This window comes from Ipomoea nil, unplaced genomic scaffold (assembly GCF_001879475.1).
Source record: "Ipomoea nil cultivar Tokyo-kokei standard unplaced genomic scaffold, Asagao_1.1 scaffold0143, whole genome shotgun sequence".
NCBI classification, from domain to species: domain Eukaryota; kingdom Viridiplantae; phylum Streptophyta; class Magnoliopsida; order Solanales; family Convolvulaceae; genus Ipomoea; species Ipomoea nil.
Genome location: NW_017616571.1, coordinates 1,292,939 through 1,316,790, shown reverse-complemented (window position 1 = coordinate 1,316,790; position 23,852 = coordinate 1,292,939). Strand labels below are relative to the sequence as shown.

The 23,852-nt window shown below is 39.9% G+C and overlaps 4 protein-coding genes across 5 annotated transcripts; 1 reads left to right on the top strand and 3 right to left on the bottom strand.

The window, feature by feature from the left end:
- Window positions 1-883: 883 nt before the first annotated feature.
- On the bottom strand, window positions 884-1,552 carry LOC109172201 (protein FAR1-RELATED SEQUENCE 5-like). Its single transcript, XM_019321352.1, has one exon. The coding sequence runs from the start codon at window positions 1,550-1,552 to the stop codon at window positions 884-886; it is 669 nt and encodes a 222-aa protein (XP_019176897.1).
- A 197-nt stretch (window positions 1,553-1,749) lies between these two features.
- On the bottom strand, window positions 1,750-3,146 carry LOC109172192 (protein FAR1-RELATED SEQUENCE 5-like). The gene is made up of 2 exons (XM_019321343.1): window positions 2,419-3,146; window positions 1,750-2,104 (listed from the first exon to the last, which is right to left on the bottom strand). Exons 1-2 carry the CDS (start codon window positions 3,144-3,146, stop codon window positions 1,750-1,752), a joined length of 1,083 nt encoding a protein of 360 aa, XP_019176888.1.
- Window positions 3,147-10,419: 7,273 nt separating this feature from the next.
- LOC109172414 (nudix hydrolase 1-like) lies at window positions 10,420-23,549 on the top strand. Of its 2 annotated transcripts, XM_019321576.1 has the most exons (4): window positions 10,420-10,430; window positions 14,834-14,841; window positions 22,478-22,636; window positions 23,094-23,549. In XM_019321576.1, the coding sequence occupies exons 3-4, from the start codon at window positions 22,504-22,506 to the stop codon at window positions 23,399-23,401; spliced, it is 441 nt and encodes a 146-aa protein (XP_019177121.1). In that variant the 5' UTR covers window positions 10,420-10,430; window positions 14,834-14,841; window positions 22,478-22,503; the 3' UTR covers window positions 23,402-23,549. The 2 variants fall into 2 exon arrangements, with proteins under 2 accessions (XP_019177121.1, XP_019177118.1); XM_019321573.1 differs by lacking the exons at window positions 10,420-10,430; window positions 14,834-14,841 and having other exon boundaries at window positions 22,414-22,636.
- Window positions 13,611-14,396, bottom strand: LOC109172183 (uncharacterized mitochondrial protein AtMg00810-like). Its single transcript, XM_019321335.1, has one exon. The coding sequence runs from the start codon at window positions 14,394-14,396 to the stop codon at window positions 13,611-13,613; it is 786 nt and encodes a 261-aa protein (XP_019176880.1).
- Window positions 23,550-23,852: the final 303 nt, after the last annotated feature.

The following is a 23,852-nucleotide window of genomic DNA, read 5'->3' as shown; positions in this document are numbered from 1 at the left end:
ACATCATCCAAGGCTGAGAGTTTAGCATTGTGGCAGGCTGGCAGCGTGTCGGATGCTGCCGGAACCAGAAGAGATGTCTTCAAAGTACTAGAAGAAATAAATATGTGAAATCGATTATATATGTGCCATTTTATCTGCAAATTATTTCATAATCAAACAAACGCACTTTAAGTTTTGCAATCGCGCATATTTGACTAATTTTTAAAGCATCCTATATTAACTAATAAATAAACGCATATTAGAAAAAGAAAGTGTTAAATGTTGTCTTTGTGCAGATTACGCATATTAAGCATTAATGTCACGCAAGTTAAATGTTAATCGACGCATGTAAAGACTTTGGCATTTACCACGGACCAAAGTTTTTATACATAAACCAACACACATTCTGTTTCCATATTACGCATATTAAGCCTTAGTGTAGCGCACGTTAAAAGTGTAATCAACGCATATTAACTACATGCAGGTAAAGTATTAATGACAAGCAGCTTAAGCTAGTAGCAGTGATTGTTAAACACAAATCAGTGATAAAAACAAAAACTAGTAATTGCTTAACGTTAAATTCAAGTATCTCAACTATAAAAGCGTTCTAAAATGAGTTAACTAAGTATTTGTGTTTCATATTTGCTATTTATTTTCGTTCTCAACTATAAAGGCGTTGTAAAAATAGACTCCTATGCCTTTTTCTTACCCTTTTGCTTGTCCTTATTTTTTGGGTTAAGTGGGCAAGTCCTGGTGTCATGTTGTTCTCCTCTAACACCACAAAAATTGCACCTCCTGCCCTTTTCTTTTTCCATTGCCAACTCCTTGCTGCTTTTGATACGTTTGCCGCTGCCCTTGTTCTTTGCATGTTTCGGTGGAAGTATATTGATCTTTAATTTGAAATCTATGTTGATCCACAAAATGATTCTTTAACAGTCTTCTTGTTGTGCTGAGGGGATAACTTTTCCTTTCCTGACATTAGCAGCTGTTTCTGTTCATTAATCACTTGCGAAAATGCAGCCAATTGCTCCATGTTTGAACCTGCTAGATCAATACAACAGTGTACATTAGACCACAGTTTGTTCAGCAACATCTTCTTTTCATCCTTTGGTCCATTCTGATCATAAATGACACCATCTATTTCAAATGTAGCCTTTAAAGATGCATCCTTAGTCCATCGATTAACCACATACTTCAGAGGTATCTTTTCAAGGTCTCTAAAGACCACAAATATGTGTCTACACAACAGTCCAACCATCTCAAACATCTTGCAACTGCATTTGGCCTTATGGCCATTTACATTGTGCACCACAGTAAATATTTTGTTCTTTCCATCCATAATATCATAGTGTAACATTCCACCGTCTTCTCTAACACTCAACACCATACATTTGAAACAGGAGGCACATATTTCTTCCTGAACTTGATAGAAAACAGTAATGGTGTAGACGATTGAAGCGTGTTTTTCGATCCCCAGAGGCGTCTTCATATCTGGATTGTAGCCTTCATTGTCACCGTTGAGCTTTGCGTTTGTGTTACGTTGTGATTTAAGAGCACTGTCAAAGTTCATCATGAATTCAACTAGGCTAGACTGTGGGCAGTAAAACGGCTGTACGTGTAGTTCTCACTTTCGGAACAAGACGTTGTCCTGAGTAGACCCCCCATAAAGTCATCTCTAAAATAGGCTAGGATCCAATGGTTTCTAGCCTTAAACATAGTTGTAAACCAATTGTGTTCGACTAAGTTGTACTTTTCCATGAGCTCTCTCCACTATTTCTCAAAATCAGGAGGTTCCAAAGATGACGTCCAAACGATTGAGTTCAATTTGTTCTTAAAATCCTCATTCTTGTTCAACGTGGGACCCACCGTTTCCCCATCTTTACACATAATGTGCCATATGCAATAACGATGTCTGGCTTGCTTGAAAACTCTTGGAATCGCAACTTTCATAGCTGGATCTTGATCAGTGACAATTATTCTTGTTTCCATACCCATTGCCTTTTTAAAGTTTTCAAAGAGCCAAACATAAGACTCAATGTCTTCTTTCAACAATAGTCCAGCGCCAAATGTTATACATTTTTTATGGTTATCAACTCCAGTGAAGGGTGTAAAAACCAGATCGTACCTACAAGACAAAAAGCGTCATCACAGTATACAGGTGTCAAACTGGCGCACTTAGAGCATTAGAGTGACGCACATTAACTCTTAAAATCGCAGACATATGTACTTGAAGTCTAATTCTGGATGTTCCACATTAATATGCGCGACATTAGTGTTTAAGATGCGTGGTATAAAGCGACAATGTGCGCTTATTTATATTACAATTCTTTTCAAGTAAACAGTGAACATGTATAAATCTTAACGTGGCTCAACATATTAGGCAATGCTTCATGTGAATTAATTAATGAAACGTACGCAAGAATGTGAATAGAATAATACCTGTTGGTTGAATATGTGGCATTAAAAGAGACAACATCTCCAAATGCAGCAAAATTCTTTTTTGACATTGGATCTGCCCAAAACAGTCTACTCATCTGCTCATCTTCATCAACATCGTAGTTAAAAGCAAATGCAAGGCACATCTCGTGTTTTTTAATAAGATTATGCACGGGTATTTGTGCATCAGCACCCAATATGTATGCTCTAAGATCCCTTCTGACATTTTTAAAGTCAACTACGGTTACCCCAACTTCAGAGTAATCCCCCACAATCTGACTGTATAAACCGTGTGATTTTGATGCTCCAATATTTGCTTTAGCACAATCTAGTATAAACTTGTGATGAACACTGGAGATGTTTCTAATTCCCTTTAGGAACTGCATTGCAAGAACCGAAGACATGCTGTGATTATGTTTTTCAATAAATGTCGCAACCTGGTACCCAGCTACTCCAATGTACTTAAAAATAATCCTAGCTCTGCAACCAGTTCTGTTTGAAACCCTCCGCCGCTTTGGACGCGATGGACCTTCCCCCGCATCTGCATTTGATTTTGAGTGACAATGTTGAGCATCCGTATTCTTAAATCCCTCTCTATTGCAAATGATTTGCTTTAGAGTTTTCGTCCTGTCGCGTGCTCTATCGAGGGAACTAGACCTCGTGTCAAACCCGACTTTGGCAGCATAATTGTTGTAGAATTCAATACCAGCATCCAATGTTTTAAAAATCATGTCAACCGCTGGTTTGATTTCATCTTCACAGTGCGGAGTCCAATACTATGTCATTCCAGGAGATATGGTCAATGTATAACCATTGTTGTTGCTGCTGGGACTCAAACTGGGGTTGTTCAGAGATTGCAAGTCACTGGGAACTGTAACATATAAGCATGAAGTTATTATTGCATTGTTGTAAGCCTCTATGTGCGTAGTGTGAATACTTAATATGCGTTAATTTAATCAGATCATTGTCAATATGTCAGGTTTATAAAATACAAGAGCACGTGCGGCAAGTGAGCACTTAACATGCGTCAGGGTAATAGTTAACGTGCGTATGTTGAGCAGTTAACATGCCTAAGTGTTTTTTAAAACTTATGGTCATTAGTTAACGTGCGTCAGTGAGTCCATTAACATTAACATGCGTCTAGAAAGCACTGAACGTGCGTGTGTTTAACAGATAACATGTGTAAGGGTTGTTTAAAATTTTACGTCGGTAATTAACCGGCATCGGTGAAAACTGTAATATGCGCATTTGTAAAAATTAACATGCGGCTACCTAATCATCTACGTGCGTAAAGAGCTACGTAAGGCTTAGATTCAACCTCATTTTTTACAGGAAGGCCTAAATGCACGCGAGCCCTTCCCTATATATATATATATATATATACATATATATATATATATATATATATATATATATATATATATATACATATATATATATATATATATATATATATATATATATATATATATATATAGCTAGGGTTCTCCATTTCTCTCCATTGCGCAGTCTCGACTCCCTCAGCTCTCATTTCGTCTCACTCTCCACAACTCCAAGTCTCTAGTTCTCTGACTTCTCTCCTTCTTTTAGTTCTTTGTACTCTACTCTATACTAAGCTACTTCGTCTTCTACTCTTCTCTAGTTCTCCAAAGTTCAAATCTCCAAGTCGTCCCTATCTTCGTTTGCTCTCCAAGTCTCAACTAGACGCCGATCACTAGTATAAAAATGACCATAAAAATAAGACAATTTGCATATGGTGTTTAAACACCGTACGGTAAAGTGATGCAATGGTAATTTTGTAATTAAGGGTGTGTTTGATTCGCACATGGGAATCGAAATCGGAATGAGAATCAAATATTTGATAATGATAATGGGTTTTGGTGATAGTATTTTGTATGCTTGGTAGTAGGGCGGAATTGGAATGATTACCAATATTGTTGTTTGGTTATGTATGATCCTATAATGGGAATAAAGATTTTAAAAATACAAGAACAAAAAATCAAGACAATTTAGTCTAATATAAAGACATCCAAAGCACCAATATGAACAAAAAAAATAATTAAAAACAAAAATCTAAAAGCACTAATCCAAACTTAAAAATCAAATTACTAATTAGGAGGGAGAATAATGGAATGAAACCCTTATTTTATTAGGGAATGACTTTATCCCATAGTAGTGCATGTTCTAGAAACTGTCAACGAAACAATAACAATCACTTTGATTCTCATTCCTGATAGCTAAATCCATGAACCAAACACACTCTAAAAGCTCACTGTTAAGTGATTTTTTATTTATTTTTTTTAATATAAATGGACTATCTGCGTCTGTTGCTGAATCATAACTGACGCAGATAGTCATCAACTTTGTTTTTTAATTAATTAAATAAAATCACCGAACGCAGAAAACTAAGGTTTTCAACCCAATACTTAGCAACTCGCTTCGTTCCTTCGTCTCCAATATGCAGATATGCAATAGCCTCCAATACCAAATTTCATTGCCTTCATCGTCTCCATCATCAGTGCCATCATCGTCGGTCGTTACCATCACTGACGTTGCCAGTTGCCATCTTTCGCCATCGAATATGCCCCTTTCGTCATAGTCGCCTCGTTCTCCATTGCAGCAGGGCAAGGTCACCAGTCTTCGCACTGCCAGATGATTGGAACTCCGACTTGCACCGCCAGATGATTCTGAAAGAGAAGATGAAGGGGACGATATCTCATAAAGGCCATCGATGCGAACGCGTGTGGCACCGATCTGTGGAACTAATTGTTGGAAATACATTCAATGTATTAGAACTTCACCACACGTTCATTCTAAAGCTAGAATTGTGGCCCATGTTTTGTTTATTAATTGTGGTCATGTAATTACATAACCACACGTTCCCCCTTATTTAGCTATGAGTTGTGGCTAGAAAGAGGGAGGTTGTTATACTAATAAGTATATAAGCAGCCTTCCTTCCTCTTTTATAGAACACGGTTTCCAAAAAAACCTTTCACTTCTATATGAGGTTTATTTTCTTGGGTTTGAGCAAAGTCAGGTTCGCCTACGCTATAGTTGGTGCGAACTAAGCGTAGTTAGTTTGTGTAGCCTGTCGAAAGCGTGCCAGGGTTCTAACTGCACCGTTACCGGGCAAATAACGCTTTTAAGGTAGTGTTATTATAACACGGCACAGACTTTCTTTCTACCATACATCCGTAGTGTCCGTGCGTCTTAAAAGGCTTCCAGATCGCGCGTTGGCGTTGCAATTTTCCCCAACAGTTAAAAGCGTTATTTTGCAACAGTCAACCTTTAGCATTATGACACCTTCTGTCATACCGGATCTATCAAAGATCACCGCGCTTGATGGGAGAAATTACAACAGATGATGTCAAAGAATGTTTATTCTTTTTGAACAATTAAAGTTGGTTTACGTGCTATTTTCAGTTGCACCTGAACCTACTCCAACAGTGTTATCTCTGTTTGGTGCTACAAAATGTAATCATGAACCTGATTACACTCCGGGTAAAGAATCGAGAGAAAGCAGTCCTGAAATAGATTACATTCCGGGTCAAGAACCGGGTGTAACTCTGACTCAATTCAGAAATGACAATGCGGCAGCCAGAGGATACCTACTGTCACAAATGAATGACGAATTGTTCGACATCTATGTCAAACAAGATTCGGCAAAAGTCATTTGGGAATCACTGTCAGAAAAGTACGGTGCCAATGGAAATGAAAATCAAAGTGTCAGAACCGTCTACAACGAAAGGAGTAGAAAAATCAAGAAGTATAAAGGAAGGTGTTTTGCGTGCAGAAAGCAAGGACACCGAGCACACCAGTGCTACCATCACAAGGGCAAAACCAGCAAAAGTCAATCTGACAGAACAAGATGAGTATTGAGTCTCTTTAAATAAATAGTTATTTTGAGTAACTATTTTTGCTCTGGTTCTAAGGGTTCGCATGAAGTATGGTTATCTTAGTACTGAATTCTAGTTGAGCAGTCTAGATTTTGATTACTTAGTAGTACTTATTTCTTTAGTGTTTTGAATACTAATGACATTGATTGAAATAATTCGTGCATAGATATTGCTCAAATCTTTTACCAAAATTATTTGTATAAAAATAAGAGCATATATCATAGGCTTCAATTGTAATTTAGTGAGAACATAGAAAAGTCATCATTCCTGAACACTCTGTCTAGGAAGATGGTTTTTAAGTAAACTTCGGTTTCACCACTCGACCTGGGAGTTTTTAAGAAGTAGGGTGTTGATCATGCAGGCTAGTTAGAGCGCCACTTGATCTTTACCTGAAATGAGGTTGACTTTCATATGTTGCTAATACAATCAAAGCCTTGCAATAGATGTTGTTGAAGTACTGCAATAGTAATATTGATTTGCATCCTATGAATGCTTTATATGAGTTTTAAATTCCTTAAGTTAAGGAAAAATTGTGCTAGTGGCAACTCTGAAGTCTCATTGTTGAGAGATATTCCGAATAAATATGAACTTAAACATATTCCTTTTGTATGAGATTAATTTCTTATAAGAATATGATGTGAAATTTGTGATTATGTTGTTCAACTTGACGTAGCATGTGGACAACATTATTTCTATGGCTTACTAACAATGAGCATTTGTATATATATTATTTAAACTCTTGGTTGAGTCATATTGAAATACCTATAATTCCTAGTTAAAGGGTAATTGTGATCAATTGAGATAACCAAGTTTGTTGAAATATATTCAACTGTTGAGCATGTATCAGGCAGAGTGCAAAGCTGTTATAATGGTCCACAAAGTAAGTCGGTAAAACTCAGTCTACAAAGGAGCTAAAGTTGGGCACCAAATATCAGTCTGGGTAAGAGATCAAATACGTTTGACAAAATTATTTGTAAGTGTTGCATTGTGGGGGTAATAAACTCCTTATATTTTCATCAAAAGTTTCTCTGTGGTATTGAGAATAATGATGAAAGAGAATGTTTCATGTTAAACATGAAAATCTCAAGGGATTATTTACGAGTAAACGAAGTACTCGTCAAAGTGCATGTAAGTTTGGTCAAGAGAATCAACTTACTTGAGGGCTAATTATGAGGATTAGTCGTTGGCTCATTGGAAGGACTTGAAGTCCAAGTGGTAATGAATTCGTGGTAGATCCCACTTCTGTGGTCAAACGAAGCCATGAAAAGAGTTACAAAATAGTACACTAGTTGGTCATTCCGACAGTGTGTGTACTTGTGAGGTTGAGCTACAGCTCTTAATGAATTCATAACTCTTTGAGAAAGGGTGGTTTTGTTGAGACAAACCTAATGAATTCACCGCATGTGAGGTTGAGCTACAGCTCTTAATGAATTCATAACTCTTTGAGAAAGGGTGATTTTGTTGAGACAAACCTAATGAATTCACCGCATAATGACATGAGTACAAAGTGCTCTTGGTGCCTTATACTCAATTGGGATGGTCTATGTTGAGATAGACCTAAAGAGATCCCTAACTTGAGTGGAAAAGGGCTACCATGGTCTATGTTGAGATAGACCTAAAGAGATCCCTAACTTGAGTAGAAAAGGGCTAACCGCCTCTTATGAAAGATAATGGGGTTATCCCAAGAAGCTGAGTGGCTAAGAAACATGGTGATAACCGTGTAATTGTGGGAGTGTCCAACACCTTCACCACATTGTGATTCACAAACTGTCATTTGTGTTGCGCAAAACGATGTCTACAATGGGAAACGTAGACACATAAGAGTCAGACATGAGTCTGTACGGCAGCTAATAATAAATGGGGTAATCACAATGGTTTTTGTGAGATCTGAAAGGAAAATTGCAGATCATTTCACAAAGGGCCTAAACAGAAAGGCCGTCCTTGACACATCAAGGGAAATGGGTTTGGGACCCATAAATACTCTGTAGCCGATCATGGTGGTCTGCGATGAGGTAGACTTGACAGAGTTGAAGGTCTATCCTAGAATAGACCTAACAGGGGATATCTCAGGGTCGTGAGTATGACCTCATGAGATTCAAGGCGACCAAAGCAAATTAAGTGCGTTGAGTTCAAACTTTGTCTATTCGATGAGTTCAAGATCAAATTCACTCCCGTCTAGAGAAGTACTTAATGTCACTATATGATAGTTCAAGTTTTATACACTGGCGTGAAAATTTGTTTTGATCGTTATCAGGCAATGATAGCATCAGCCTAAATCCCTTTAATGGTGGGGGATAGTTGGGAGCATTTAAAAGTCTGTTTTGTGATAGACTTTGACAGGGTAGAAGTCCATATTTGAGACAGACGTAACACTCTTTAATACTAAGGGTGTTCATAAGAAGTCAAAGAGTTTGACTTTTGTAGAACCTGCTTTTTGAGTTGGTGTGTGCATTCGAGTTCAAAATTTATCTAACCGGTGAGCTCAAGATTAACATCACTCCCGGGAAGAAAATTACTCAGTGTCACTACATGTCAGTTCAAGTTCTCAAACACTGACATTAAGATCAACTCGTTTGTATTGCTCAAACTTTACTTTCTTTCTAGTCTTCTACTTTGAATGTGTGGGGGATTGTTGGAAATACATTCAATGTATTAGAACTTCACCACACGTTCATTCTAAAGCTAGAATTGTGGCCCATGTTTTGTTTATTAATTGTGGTCATGTAATTACATAACCACACGTTCCCCCTTATTTAGCTATGAGTTGTGGCTAGAAAGAGGGAGGTTGTTATACTAATAAGTATATAAGCAGCCTTCCTTCCTCTTTTATAGAACACGGTTTCCAAAAAAACCTTTCACTTCTATATGAGGTTTATTTTCTTGGGTTTGAGCAAAGTCAGGTTCGCCTACGCTATAGTTGGTGCGAACTAAGCATAGTTAGTTTGTGTAGCCTGTCGAAAGCGTGCCAGGGTTCTAACTGCACCGTTACCGGGCAAATAACGCTTTTAAGGTAGTGTTATTATAACACGGCACAGACTTTCTTTCTACCATACATCCGTAGTGTCCGTGCGTCTTAAAAGGCTTCCAGATCGCGCGTTGGCGTTGCAATTTTCCCCAACACTAATTGACTCTGGAAGAATGTATTGGTTATCATTTATCATCGTTCTCAATCAAATACTTACAATTATTCATGTTCAGTGAATGCTTTACCTAAGTATAGTGCGAGATTGCAGGGAGAGTCCTTGGCTACTCCAGCTCCGGGTTACAAGTCTCTTGAAAATTCTAAGTTACCCCTACCACCCTTGGAGCAGTCCATGGAAGTTGTGATTCCACAGACCAGCAACATGAGGGGAACAGGGGGCAAACTTGCAACCCCTCGTAGAGCAGCTGCAGAGGATACTCACATTGCGGTCAGGGGCTCAACTAGAGGAAGAACAATTACCACTTCCACATTGAACCATCGACCTAAGGATCCGGGATTAATGTCTCCACCTTTGTTGAATTCTCATGCTTGTAACACTCCGAGGGAAGATGGGGCGGATTTCTTTGATTGTGTCACTCCAAAGGATGAGGATGGCAGAAGTGGTAGCCAATTCGGCTTGGTTGCGGATTCCCGCTTGCTCAATTGAGCACTTTCTCCCCCTTCTTTTTGTTATGATGAATCTCTTTGTTTGAATTGCCAAGGTGCGGCGTCACAAACGTTTTGCCGCACACTTAAACAATACCTCCGGGACGATAAACCAGTCATTGCATGTCTTTTGGAACATAAGGTTTCAGGCATCCCTGCTAACGACATTTGCTTTAAATTAGAATTTGACGAATGGCATAGAGTTGAATCTGTTGGGTTTTCTAGGGGAATATGGGTGTTTTGGAAGGACACCGTCTCGGTCCATATCCTCCACACCCACCCTCAAATTGTTGTATTGGAAATTTCTGATTTGGATTCTCAGGTTTGGAAGCTGTCTGTGGTCTACGGTAGCCCAGACTGTTCTCTTAGAAAAGAGTTGTTTTCTAGCCTCTGACAGGATGTGTTAAATTTGCAAGGCGCTTGGCTTTCAATGGGCGATTACAATGCGATCACGTGCAGGGATGAGATCTCAAGTGGTTCCAACGTTTTTAGTTCTCGGTGTGCAAGCTTCAATGACTGGCTGTCCAAGGAGGGGTTGATTTGTAACAACCCAAAATTTAATTTCATGAATCCAATTTTAAGAAATTTCGAAATAGCCATTTTTCACTCCGTAAAAATTTTTGCGATGAAATCAGTGTTGAATAAATTATTTTGAGCCACTTTTAGGTAAATTCAACATCGGAAATTATTTTAAATCTAAAATCCTAAATTTTCGGGTACTTCGTGTACCAAGTTTTAAATTGAGAAATCAATCTGAGTGAGACCGGGAGAAATCTGAACCAAGTCTATGTTTGGAAATCTTTTTGGAAAAATACATTTTGACCCCAAGTTATTCAAAAATCATCTTTCTAGACTATGGTTCATGATGCAAGGTGAACCCTACAAGTTTATTTTACATTTCTACCCCCAAAACCCTAACTATAAGAGATAGCATTTCCCCCTTGTTGCACTATTCACTCAAAGAATCAGCAGCTCACCTCTCTCATTTCTCTCATGTCTCTCTCCCTCCCCATCATCTTCTTCATTTTAGAGCTTCCTCTAGCAAAGCCTATGTTCAAGACTTGGTAAGATTTCATCTCTTCTCCTCCATATTCCTTGTTTGCTTGTTTTTAAGATGAGGTTATCTAAGCTAGATGTGTTATTTGGGTGTTGTGGTTGCTTGAGAGTTGGAGATGGTGGCAGAAGATGAAGCTAAGAAGAATAGCTTAGAAATGGTGTTGGCTAGAACAAAGATGCTCAAGGTATAACCCATGGATTCCCAAATCTAATATTTTGCCCTAAGATATGTGTTTTAGTTGTTCAAATGTGTATATATTTATGTGTTTGGAGTGCTTAAAATGATGAAATGTAAGTTGTTTGCTGTTGAAATGATCCGTGTTGTTAAGAGAAGGGAAACAGAGAGTTGCAGAACCCATTCTGGGAGTTCACGGACCATGGGACGGATCTAGGCAAGATCCGCCACAATGGCCCGCTTGTGTCATCGACCATAAGGACCGATCTTGACAAGATTTATCACTATGGTTCGTGGTAGGCTACTGGTTGGAGTGTTGGCATGGGAGGGTTAAGCCTGGGATTGATTTCTAGGGTTGACATTTTTTATGTTAGCTTCGAGAAAACTATTTAAGGTTAGATTTGAACCATTGATCTTTTGTATAATAATCTAAACCTCTTCCACCTGAGCTATTTCAATCTTTGAGTAATTATCATGGAGTATTTATTATATTATTTGGACTTAAAGGAGTATTTATATACAAAAGTATTTTCCTAAGAAAATCATAAGTATGTCGAGAAGGATTTTGATCTACCAAAAGCTATGATTTTTCAAGAAAGCTCTATTTCAAGAATTATATATATGAGTATATATGTTTTGAGGAATGTTATACTTGATTTTGAGAATATATGCATATACAACTATGTATGAAATATATATTTGACCACAAAGATATTTGGAAGTTATTCTATTATTTTCCTAAAAATACTTAGTTAGTAGCATCGTATATTTTGGGAAATCCTATGTATCCCTAGAAAGATTTTACTAAAAAATTTTAATCTATAAAGTGTATAACCCCATGGATTTCTCTTTGAAATTTGGCTCTGTGAAGCCTTGTTTTTGAGTAGAAATGAGTAGAAACTATGAGATTTTGTTGTGTTTATGCTTATAAGTGATCTAGTATTTATTTGTGAGTTGTTGAGAATGTTTTGGACTTGTTTGGATTGAGATTGCAGGTGAGAAAGCATCTGGTGCACACACAGAGTGCACCAGATCAGACCAGCGGCCCTAGCCGCGGCCCATCGGAGGGCCGCCGGCTAGAGCCGTGGTTACACGGGACTAGGGCACGGCCCTAGAGGAGGGCCGCCGCCTAGTCCCGATGGTTTAACGGGGCTCATGGGGCGGACCATGAGGAGTCCCACCCCAAGTCCCTGAGTTTGTTCTGAGAAGGTTTTTGTGTAGTGGCCGGGCCCTTGTGGCTCAGCTACATGTCGTTTCGAGCCGAGTGTTATGGGCTCTTGTGGCTCGGCTCTTCCGGATTGTCTCGACGCACGTTTTGGCTTTGATTTCGTTGAATTTGGATTAGAAACGAGTATGCTATGAAGGTTTTATTGAAGAATTGTTACACAGAGTATATATTTGCTAGTTTACTGTGTATGAAGAATTATTTAACTATGTGATCTGATGATGTTGTTATTGAGTATAGAAGCATGATTCTTTGAGAATATGATTTATTATGAAAGCATGATTAAATTGTGTTATTTGATCAATGAGAATAGAAGCATATTTGTTGAGTGAAATGTATAGAATTTGCTATGTTGCAAACCAAGCATGATACTATATTCTTGAGTACTTCATGTTATTTTATACATGGTTTTAAAAGCATGTTATAGAGCATTTTGATATTTCACATGTGTCATATTTCAAAAATGAATAAGGGGCCAACGTGGGCCCAAGAATACTTTCAAAAACCATAAGCATGTGGTATATCATTCTTTGATGCATTGAGAAGTAGTAGAGTTGTTGCATGCATGATATTGATGCATGAGAGATATATTTATGTATTATCTATATCGGTGAGGTTTTGGAGGATACCGTTTGGACTATGTCCTCTCGGGAAATATTTATGGACATTGCGGTCCCAGTATATGTAACGCGGCATATTCCCACGTTACGTGGTTGGAAACTTCCCGCCAGGCTTGGAATCCTGGTTAGGGGGGTGTGCACATTAATAGTTCGATACCCGATTCCACAGAGTTTGAACCACGAGATTGGTTCCGTAGATGGTAAGAGATATTGGGTCGGATTTATGCTGTTCCCGTTGGGGTAATTCACGCTTCGATGAAACCCTAAGCCGTCTACGAGTATCGAGAAAGAAAGAGAGTCAACAGAGACTCAAGAAAGAGAGTTAATAAAGACTCAAGAGAAAGAAAGAGAGTCGAGAGAGACTCAAGAAAGTAACAAAGAGACCTCTATAGAAAGTACTCTATTTATAAAGATGAGAATTCAAATCTGATTAAGATAATCAACGATAAGGTTACAGGAGAGTATATCTCAGTCTACCTCTAACTACTCCTATCTAATAGGATACAGATAGTAGACTTATTCTAACCATAGAAAACTAACCATAGGTTATACAAATATAAACATATACAAATAATATTAATACTCACACACCCCCTCAAGCACACGATGTTAGAGACACAACGTTGAGCTTGTCTCGGAGAGCTATAAACTTGGGTCCTGGAAGAGGCTTGGTGAAGACATCGGCTAGCTGATCTTTGGTCGAAACCAAATTGACCACAAATTCCCCGCTGGCAACCTTATCACGAACGAAGTGGTAGTTGATTTCAACATGCTTCGTCCTGGCGTGAAAAACTGGATTAGCACATAGATATGTTGCCCCTAAATTATCACACCATAGAGTAGAAGGCTGCCCAGTGTGTAGACCAAGCTCACGGAGGAGAGATACAACCCAAGTAACCTCAGCAGCAACATCAGCTAAGGCTTTATACTCTGCTTTAGTCGAAGAGCGAGCCACTGTCCGTTGTTTCCGCGACAGCCAGAAGATGAGATTGGTCCGAAAAAACACCGCATACCCGCTAGTGCTCTTCCAATCAATCAGACAACCAGCCCAGTCGGAGTTGGAGTAGGCGTGAATAGAAGCAGTAGGAGAGCAGCTGAGACGGAGCCCATAATCCAAGGTGCCTTTGATATACCGTAATACCCGCTTGACCATGGCCCAGTGTTCAACCGTCAGAGTATGCATAAACTGACACGAGCGATTCACTGCGTAGCACAGATCCAGACGAGTAATAGTAAGGTACTGTAAAGCCCCAACAATCCGACGATACTGTGTGGGATTATCGAATGGTTCATCAGACGGAGTAACTGCTTGTGTGGTCGATGCAGGTGTGGCTAGTGGTTTGCAGTCAACCATACCAGCTCGATTCAACAAATCAGACATATATCGGCGCTAGGACAAGACCACGCCATCTGTAGTATCTACTGTCTCAATGCCTAAGAAAAACCCTGGCTTGCCGAGATCCCGGATCTTGAAAGCAGTAGCAAGATGGCTTAACAAAGCGTTGACCAACGTAGCATTGCTCCCCATCATAATTATGTCATCGACGTAAACAAGAAGAAACACCTGATACCCATCTGCATTGTAGTAGAAGAGAAAAACGTTCGTCTTTTATGCATTAAACCCCATGGTAAGAAAGAAGTCATGTAGCCTCTTGAACCATGCCCTCGGAGCCTGTTTCAGACCATAAAGAGATCTTTGCAAGTGACAGACATGATTAGGGTGAGTCGGGTCCTCGTATCCTGGTGGCTGCTTCATATAGACTGTCTCGGCCAGATGCCCATTAAGAAAGGCATTATGCACATCTAGCTGTCGAAGAGTCCACTTGTTGGTGATGGCCAACGAAAACAGGAGCCGAACCGTGGTCGGCTTGACCACCGGACTGAAGGTGTCGAAGAAGTCTTCTCTAGCTACCTGGTTATAACCTTTCGCTACAAGGCGAGCTTTATGCCATTCTACCGAGCCGTCTGCAGTACGTTTGGTGCGAAACACCCACTTACACCCGATGATATTCATGGTGGGATCAGGTGGGACCAGCCGCTAGGTGTTGTTATGCAGTAGAGCATTGAACTCCTGGTCCATAGCATCCCGCCACTATGGGTGGCCAACAGCTTGAGAATAACATGTTGGATCAGCGGTGACTGCAGTTAGAGCTTGTAATTCTTCATTAGTGCCCTCTGTCATACAGCGGAGACGCATAACATGACCTCGCTCCTGAGGTTGTGCCCGACCCCGACACTGGCCCCGTGGCCGACCCTGCCCCCGAGAGGCCGGGACAGCGGGCTCAATGGCCAGTTGTGGCACATCTTAAGTTATTGGCTGGGGATCAGAGTCGTGTGATACAGTAGAGATAGGGTGAACTGCAGGTTCACTATAAACTGGTACGACGGGGCCAGCTGCCCAAGGCACAGGCTGAGGCTCAACAGCGCGTGGTGATGTACCTGTGGCAAAGGGAAAAATAGACTCGTCAAACCGCACATGGCGACAGATATAAGTCTTCCCAGTAGTTAAGTCCATGCATCTGTACCCTCGAAAAGACGGAGGGTACCCCAAGACACGTAGATAAGGCCTTAGATAAGGGTAACAAAAGCACCCGAAGACACGTAGAAACTGGTATGGTGGTAACTTTTTATGAAGACGGTGATATGGACTTTCAAAGTTTAGTGCTGAGGAGGGTAGATAGTTGATTAGACACGTAGCTGTTTCGAAAGCATGATCCCAATATTGTTGTGGGACAGCACTTTGAGCGAGAAGAGCCAAGCCCGTTTCGACAATATGTCTGTTACGACGCTCAACTTTTCCATTTTGCTCATGCGTGTAAGCACATGATTGACGGTGATTAATTCCAAGGGATTGAAAGGTGGTATGAAGTTTGCGGTACTCACCCCTAGATCTGACTGTATAGACTTGATAGAGCGCGAAAATTGTCGCCCTACCAACACACGAAACACATCAAATATTTTATAGATGCCTGATTTTACACTTTATGGATAAAACCAGTAATAACGGGAATGATCATCAACAAATAGAAGAAAGTAACGAAACTCACTAGACGAGATAACTGGTGCAGGCCCCCAGATATCCGTATACAATAGATCTAGTACATTGTTGCTAGAATCTTTTATTCTATCTAATTGAAAACGAGAGGACATGCCGAGGTGGCAAGCCGTACATGACCCAAAACTAGTTTTATTCTGAGTGACTGAACAATGCTGCAGAATTTTATTTTGAACAAAACTATGTGGATGACCGAGCCTGCGATGCCAAATTGCGGGCGTTGCACGAGAACTGACGAACGCAAAATGACTCCTGGACACAGGTAGCTTGTATAGACCTCCAGAAGTCGGGCCTTTAAGAAACACCGCCTTGGTTTTGGAATCCTTCACAATGAAACAACTGTCATGAAATTCAAAAAACACACCATTTTCTTTAGTGAATTTTTGTACAGACAATAAGGGAACAGTTAATTTCGGGACATGTAGCACATTAGATAGAAACAATTGTTTTGACAAGGAGGGGATCGATGCATGGACAACCCGTGAGATTACTAAACCTGTACCATTTCCCACCCGGAGCGTATCCGGGCCATTATACTCATCCGCGGATGTTATCATGCTGGCATCGGGAGTGGCATGAGCCGTGGCGCCCGTGTCAGCCGGTGGTACGGGTGTGCCCGGGGATTCACTGGACACGGCAACATGGGCTTGGGTGGGTGGTTGGGTTGTGTAGTGTTTATAACAGTAGACCGCAGTATGTCCCTGCGACCTGCAAATCTGACAACGCGGTGTACCCTGCTGATTCCGGCCACCGCGGTGATTTCTACCACCACGTCCGCCACGCCCCTGCGACTGCCGACCTACGTCACCACCATTGTGATGACCACTGAAATGCCGTCCACCACTGCCTCGGCTGAGGGCGAACTAGTACTGCCGCCGTCCGGGAAATCATCCGCTAGAATAAAATCAGCAGCTTGCAGGTGATCGGCGAGATGCGGCAGTGACACCGGTGCATGGGTAGTGAGGGAAGCGGCATATGCCCGGTACTCCGGTTGCAGTCCTCGCAGAACGTAGAGGTTCTGTTCCGCCATGGATAACGGCTGCCCGGCCTGCGCAAGTGCCTCAACCAAGAGTTCTGCCCTTCCAAGGTAGTCACCCGGCGTTGCGTTTCCTTGCCGGAGTGCCTGGAATTGGCCTAGTAGACTCAAGCAGTGTGCCTGCGTGTTGGAGTCGAGCGCGGTGCACATGGAGTTCCAGACGTCGGCGGCGGTATTCCGGCCAACCGCGAGATGCAGGACCTCGTCGGACATCGAGGAAATTAGTAGAGATAGGATCGACTGATCCTGGAGTATTCATGTTTTGTAGGCTGGGTTGGGGGTCGTCGTCGAGGTGGTTGCGCCAGTACCGGAGTCGCCTGAGACTGTGGTGAGAGTCGCTACTGGAAACGGGGTGGTTCCGTCCACAAAGCCAATCAAATCTTGGCCTCTAAGAAAGGGTATAAGTTGTGTTCTCCATAATAAAAAATTTCTGGAGGTGAGTTTTATATATATATATATATATATATATATATATATATATATATATATATATATATATATATATATATATAGATATATATAATGTTGCATGAGTTTGCATACGAGCATGAGTATATTATTGCACTAGATTGCATAAGAGTATGATTATAATGTTGCACGAGATTGCATACGAGCATGAGTATATTATTGCACTAGATTGCATAAGAGTATGATTATAATGTTGCACGAGATTGCATACGAGCATGAGTATATTATTGCACTAGATTGCATAAGAGTATGATTATAATGTTGCACGAAATTGCATACGAGCATGAGTATATTTGCATGATCCTATCTGTAAGCATGAATTGCTTGATAAGTTATTTGAGAAGCTTATATGTTGATGAATCTATGTCAACAGTCTCACACATATATGAGCATTCCAGCTGATATTATAGGGTGCAAGCATCTAGAAAGAGTGTGATAAATCTAAAGATGATTTGAGATGAGCTTATTGTTGATAAAGAAATCAAATGTTTTCAAAGTATATGCTAGAATGCTTTACAGGGTTGAGTGTGGTTATACTTAGCTTCGTGCTAACAGGTGTTTTCCTATTTGTCTATGTGTTGCTTGCAAAACCCCTTTTAGGTGGGCCCAGCAGTGTGAAGAAGTCGAGTTAGATTAGTCTCGTAGATAGAGATATCTAAACTCTAGTTTCACTAATGTTTATGTATGGATTTTAGACTTATTGACATTATGTTTTGAGGATGTTGTAGACTATATGGGGTGAAGTATTTCCCCCTTATGTTTTTAGTTTTATGATGGATGCCAAACTTTTACTTTATTTCTAGTTTTACCCCTTTAGCATGTGCGATCACCACGGAGTGGTGGTTGTGGCGGTGACACTCCCACTAATTATCTTTTAGTTTTTCCGCTGCTTAGTGATGTTAATGACTGTTTAGAGTTGTAATTAAGAGTTAGAAAAGTGGGGTGTTACATGATCGATCTTGGTTACTCAGGACCCAAATTCACTTGGTGTAGAGGACTTAATTCGTCATCATTCAAAGCCGCCCGCTTGGATCATGCAGTAACGTTGATTGGAGAATACAATTCCCGGATGCAGAGGTTATTTATTTACCCATAGCAAGTTCGGATCATGCTCTTTTGCTCATACGTACTAGGCCTTCAAAACCACATGTTAAACTGAAGAAGTTTAGATACAACACAGTGTGGGCTTCTCATCCTAATTTCTTACAGTTTGTTGGCGAAAATTGGATTAAGGAAGATGATCTGGGACAAAATAAGGACATGCTGGCTTCTAAACTTCAGGACTGGAATAGGAGCACCTTCGGGAACATTTTCCATCGTAAAAAACGTGTTTTGGCAACATTAGAAGGAGTGCAGCGTAGCTTAGCCATCAAGTTTAGATCAAACCTCATTAAGCTTGACAGAAAATTGCAAAATGAACTAGAAGAGATTCGGTTTCAAGAAGAAATGTTGTGGTTCCAAAAGTCCCGCGAGGATTGGATTAGATTACGTCGGGCAATCGCAATACGAGGTTTTATCACGCTGCTACAGCTGCAAAAAAGGCGGGTTCCAAAATCAATAGACTTAAAAATGATCAAGGGATTTGGTTACTGGATGATGATTTGATTAGGAGCCACATATTCAATCACTTTGTCTTATTATTTACAAATGACAAAACTGATTTGGCACCCCCAGCAGGTTTAGTTCTTTTCCTTCTCTCCTTAACTCAGATTGGGATCTAGTAAACAGGTTTTTCTCACCATTAGAGATCAAACAAGCTCTGTTCGATATGGCTGCATTTAAGGCTCCGGGGCCAAATGGATACCACGCAAATTTTTATCAACAGGCTTGGGCGGTTGTTGGAGACAGTCTGACCAAGTTTGCTCTCAATTTTTTTGAAAACTAGATTGCTCCCGGAAGGATGCAATGATACATTAATTTCCCTCATCCCAAAGTCCCAAGTCCGGAGACAGTCATGCAACTATGGGCCATTAGTCTTTGCAACACTGCTTATAAGCTCATTACGAAAGCAATGGTATCTCGGCTAAAGGGCATTATGCAGAAGCTGGTTGGACCTTTCTAATCTAGTTTCATTCCTGGAAGGCTAATATCAGATAATGTACTAGCATACAAGGAGATTCTCCACTCAATGAGAAGTAAAAAAGGGGCTGGCGGTTGGATGGTTATCAAGGTGGATTTGGAGAAGGCTTACGATCGGCTTCGTTGGAGCTATATCCGTAGCACCTTAAAACCAGCAGGTTTCAATGATTGCTGGGTAAGGAACATGATGGAGTGTGTAACCACATCCTGGTTAGCCATCACTTTAAATGGAGATCAATCTGATTGGTTTTGGCCTACCAGAGGTATTCGCCAAGGAGACCCAATGAATCTGCTTCTTTTCGTTCTTTGCATTGAACAATTCAGCCACTTGGTAAGCAGAAGGTGTCAACTGGGGAATGGAAAAGTATATGTATCTCCAGAAATAGACCTCTTGCTTCACACATGATGTTTGCAGATGATTTGGTTTTGTTTGGAGAAGCGTCGGAGCAACAAGCTAGGATCATTAAATCATGCTTAGATCAGTTCTGTAGTGACTCCGGCCAGAAGTCCTCCATCTTAGTTTCAAGAAATACCAACCAGCACAACCAACAAGCAATCATTAACATACTGGGGATCCCTTCTTCTGAAGATCTTGATAAATATCTGGGCATTCTTTCACTAAATGGTACACTGAAAAAGGAAACATTTGGAAAAAGGGCTCTTAGAGAGTGTTCAAATTAAAACAAATTATTGGGCTGGCGAAGAAACACATTATCTCTTTTAGGGATGTGAACATTGGCTCAATCCGTGCTATCAGCGATGCCCATGTACACAATGCAGACTACCCTGCTCCCTTTAGGCGTAATCAAAGCCTTAGAGAAATCCATTTGCAACTTCTTTTTGGGAGGAACTGGGATGAAAGGAAATGTAGTTTAGTGGCCTGGGATACAGTCGCCAAGAGTAAGGACCAAGGGGGTTTGGCATCCGAAATCTTGAAGCCATGAACCTGGCATTACTCACCAAGCTAGGTTGGAGGCTGCGAACTGGCGATGAATGCCTTTGGATTAATTTGATGAAAGCTAAATATTCGGTTCTTAGTTCTGATCCTACTACCTGGGCCCCTAAGTCTTCTTCTTCAAACTCTTGGAAAGGTATCTTAAAATCAACCTCTACTCTTATAAAGGGCACACGGAAGTTAATTAGAAGTGGCAGGTCCTCCTTTTTCTGGTTGGACTTATGGCTGGGCCACTGCCCGCTTAGGGACTTATTGCCAGGTACTCTGCCACTACCAGAGCTTTACAAGAGCATTGTAGACTATTGGGATGGAATTGGTCATCTCCTATTGCACTGTTACCTCAAGACATAAAAGACCAATTAGCTGCAGTAAAGTTATTTGATGGGCCCGCAGGAGGATTCGCTTAGCTAGGGTGATGGTAAGGCTAACAAGTTTACTGCGGCATCAACTTACTCTCTAATCACGAACAACGCAGGAAACAATGCTCCGAGAACATGGAGTAATATCTGGAAACTTAAAGTTCCTAGCCGGATACATACATTTCTCTGGTTAGTAAGGCATAACAGGATTATGTCCAATGATAATAGAGCAATGAGAGGCGTTACTGATTGCAATTTGTGTGTGTGTATATATATATATATATATATATATATATATATATATATATATATATATATATATATATATATATATATATATATATATGTGTGGAAGGGATCAGGTGTGGGTGGGGTTTCCCGTGCAGTTGTGCGAGTGGACGCACGTTAAGCATTAATCTGACGCACTTAAAGTACAAAATACACGCACATTAAGCACACAAACAAAACACCTTTAAAACACAATCCCACGCACGTTAAGCACAAGTCTCACGCATGTTAAGCACAAGCGTCACGCATGTTAAGCACAAAGCTCACGCACCTTAAGCACAAAAACACGCGGACCTTAAGTTTTAACAATAACTCACATTAAGTACACAGTCATGCACATTATTTACAAAACTCACGCACCTTAAGCACAAGACTCACTGCACGCACCTTAAGCACAAAACTCACGCACCTTAAAGTTTCAACAACAACTCACATTAAATACACACTCACGCACATTAAGCACAAAACTCACTCACCTTAAGCACAAGACTCACACACCTTAAGTACAAAAATCACGCACATTAAGCATAAAACTCAGTACACATTCACGCACATTAAGCACAAACCTCACGCACCTTAAGCACAAGACTCACGCACCTTAACTACAAAACAAACGCACGTTAATCACCCGCACAATCGCACGGGAGACACTTACCCGCACTGGAACTTAATTCTATATAAATTTAAATAGAATAATTATTTATTGAAAAAAATAATTACTTAAAATAAAAAATTTAAAAACAATTAAAAATAATAATAATAATAATAATAATAATAATAATAATAATAATAATAATAATAATAATAATAATAAACGCTGCTTGCGTGCTGCGAAATTGCCCGTAGCCAGCTGTGCAGTGAATTTATTATTTGCTGCACAGATTTGTACAGCAAAACAGTTCCCATGATTTTTTTTTTTTTGTAAGTAATGATTCTGAGGAAAGCATGCAGCACGCACGTTGTCTGATCTCCCGTAATCATAATGGAATTTATTATTACCTTAGAATTCTGGAAATACAAAAAGTTGTATTTTGCATGTGTATGTATGTATATATTATAATTAGTATTCCGTTGACTCAGTATATAGTTCCAATAAGATATGCAGATACCAATCATTGGAGAACACTATAAAAGGACCTCCTCCATTGGGGCTTAAACACCCAAAAAAACCAATCTTTATACTTAGCTAAAATTCACAACCTTAAACACAGTATTATCATCTAATTGGTTTAGCCAAAACCCTAGAAAATGAGCAGTGATAAGGTTCCCAAAGTAGCAGTGGCGGTTTTCATACTGAAAGGGGAGAAGGTGTTGGTCGGAAAGCGCCTCGCCGGTGCTGGCACTTCTTGTTTTTCCGTTCCCAGCGGCCACCTCGAATTTGGTACGTTCCTTAACATATTCATGGTTTTGAGTGACGAATTGAATGAAACCCGCAGGTAATTCATAACTTTTGGTCCTAGTTGTCAAAACGACCACAAGGATATAAATCAACCTATACTAGTACAAAAAGTCCCATTTGCATCATTAGTAGACAACAAAATGTGTCTAAACTATTACACGTGTGCGGAGAGTGTTAACTTTACGCGTCTATACTATTAATTTATTAATTTAATTACATAAGTGTAAAGTTGTTTAAAAATTACAAAATTATCACTGCACCATTTTTTATGAATTTAGTATTTTTACTTTTAACTAAAGATGTCTGTTGTTACATGTCTATTAGTACTAAGTTGTTTATAACTTATGCCTCAAATTAATCAAGAATATTTATAAGTCAGTTACGTTGAGACTCGAACATGTAACCAGTCCATGCTATCCATGCATGTATTTATTTGCAGGGGAGGTTTTTGAAGAATGTGCAGCGAGAGAGGTGAAGGAAGAAGCAGGGTTAGAGCTGAAGAACATAAAGACTTTGAAGGTGATAAACCATGTGTTTCACAACGAAGCTAAACCATCCCACTACGTAGTACTCTTGATCCGAGCAGAACTGAGCGATCCTGATCAGATCCCAGAGAACGTTGAACCAGACAGGTGCGAGGGTTGGGATTGGTATGAATGGAACCATATGCCAAAGCCTCTTACTCCTCCACTTGAAGTCATTCTCAAATCTGGGTTCAATCCCTTCTCCGCCGACGTCCAGAATTAATGTTGAAGATAGCTTGCAGCCAACAATGGCGGTTGCCGGCCGGCAACGTGACGTCATTTAAAATTTAATTTAATTTCCGAAATTTAAATATTATTAGCTAGATTGAATGGTTTAAATAAATCGTAGCATTATTATTGCTGTTGTAAAATAAAATGATGGTATGATTTATATAATGTGATGGACTTAATTTCCAAAATGGTCCTCCGACTGTAGTCTTTTTTTAAATTGGTTCCTTGACTTTTAATTGTACTTAAAGTGGTCCTCCGATTATTGAATTTTAAGTCAAAATAGTCCTCCGTTAACTTTGGTGTTAAGTGGGTGTTAAAATGAAGAGCAAAATGGACAATTTATATTGTTTGTTATTTAGACCTTTGACCAGCCCATTAAAAAAATAAAAACAAAAAAAAATTAAAAGATTAAAAAATTAAAAAAACTTGACCAACCAATTTCT

Coding starts and splice junctions, on each gene's coding strand:
- LOC109172201 (XM_019321352.1), bottom strand. CDS start 1,552: ATGATGAACTTTGACAGTGCTCTTAAATCACAACGTAACACAAACGCA.
- LOC109172192 (XM_019321343.1), bottom strand. CDS start 3,146: ATGATTTTTAAAACATTGGATGCTGGTATTGAATTCTACAACAATTAT. Junction 2,105..2,418: donor GCCACATATTCAACCAACAG/GTATTATTCTAT, acceptor TTTGTCTTGTAG/GTACGATCTGGTTTTTACAC.
- LOC109172183 (XM_019321335.1), bottom strand. CDS start 14,396: ATGTCTGATTTGTTGAATCGAGCTGGTATGGTTGACTGCAAACCACTA.
- LOC109172414 (XM_019321576.1), top strand. CDS start 22,504: ATGAGCAGTGATAAGGTTCCCAAAGTAGCAGTGGCGGTTTTCATACTG. Junction 22,637..23,093: donor CAGCGGCCACCTCGAATTTG/GTACGTTCCTTA, acceptor ATTTATTTGCAG/GGGAGGTTTTTGAAGAATGT.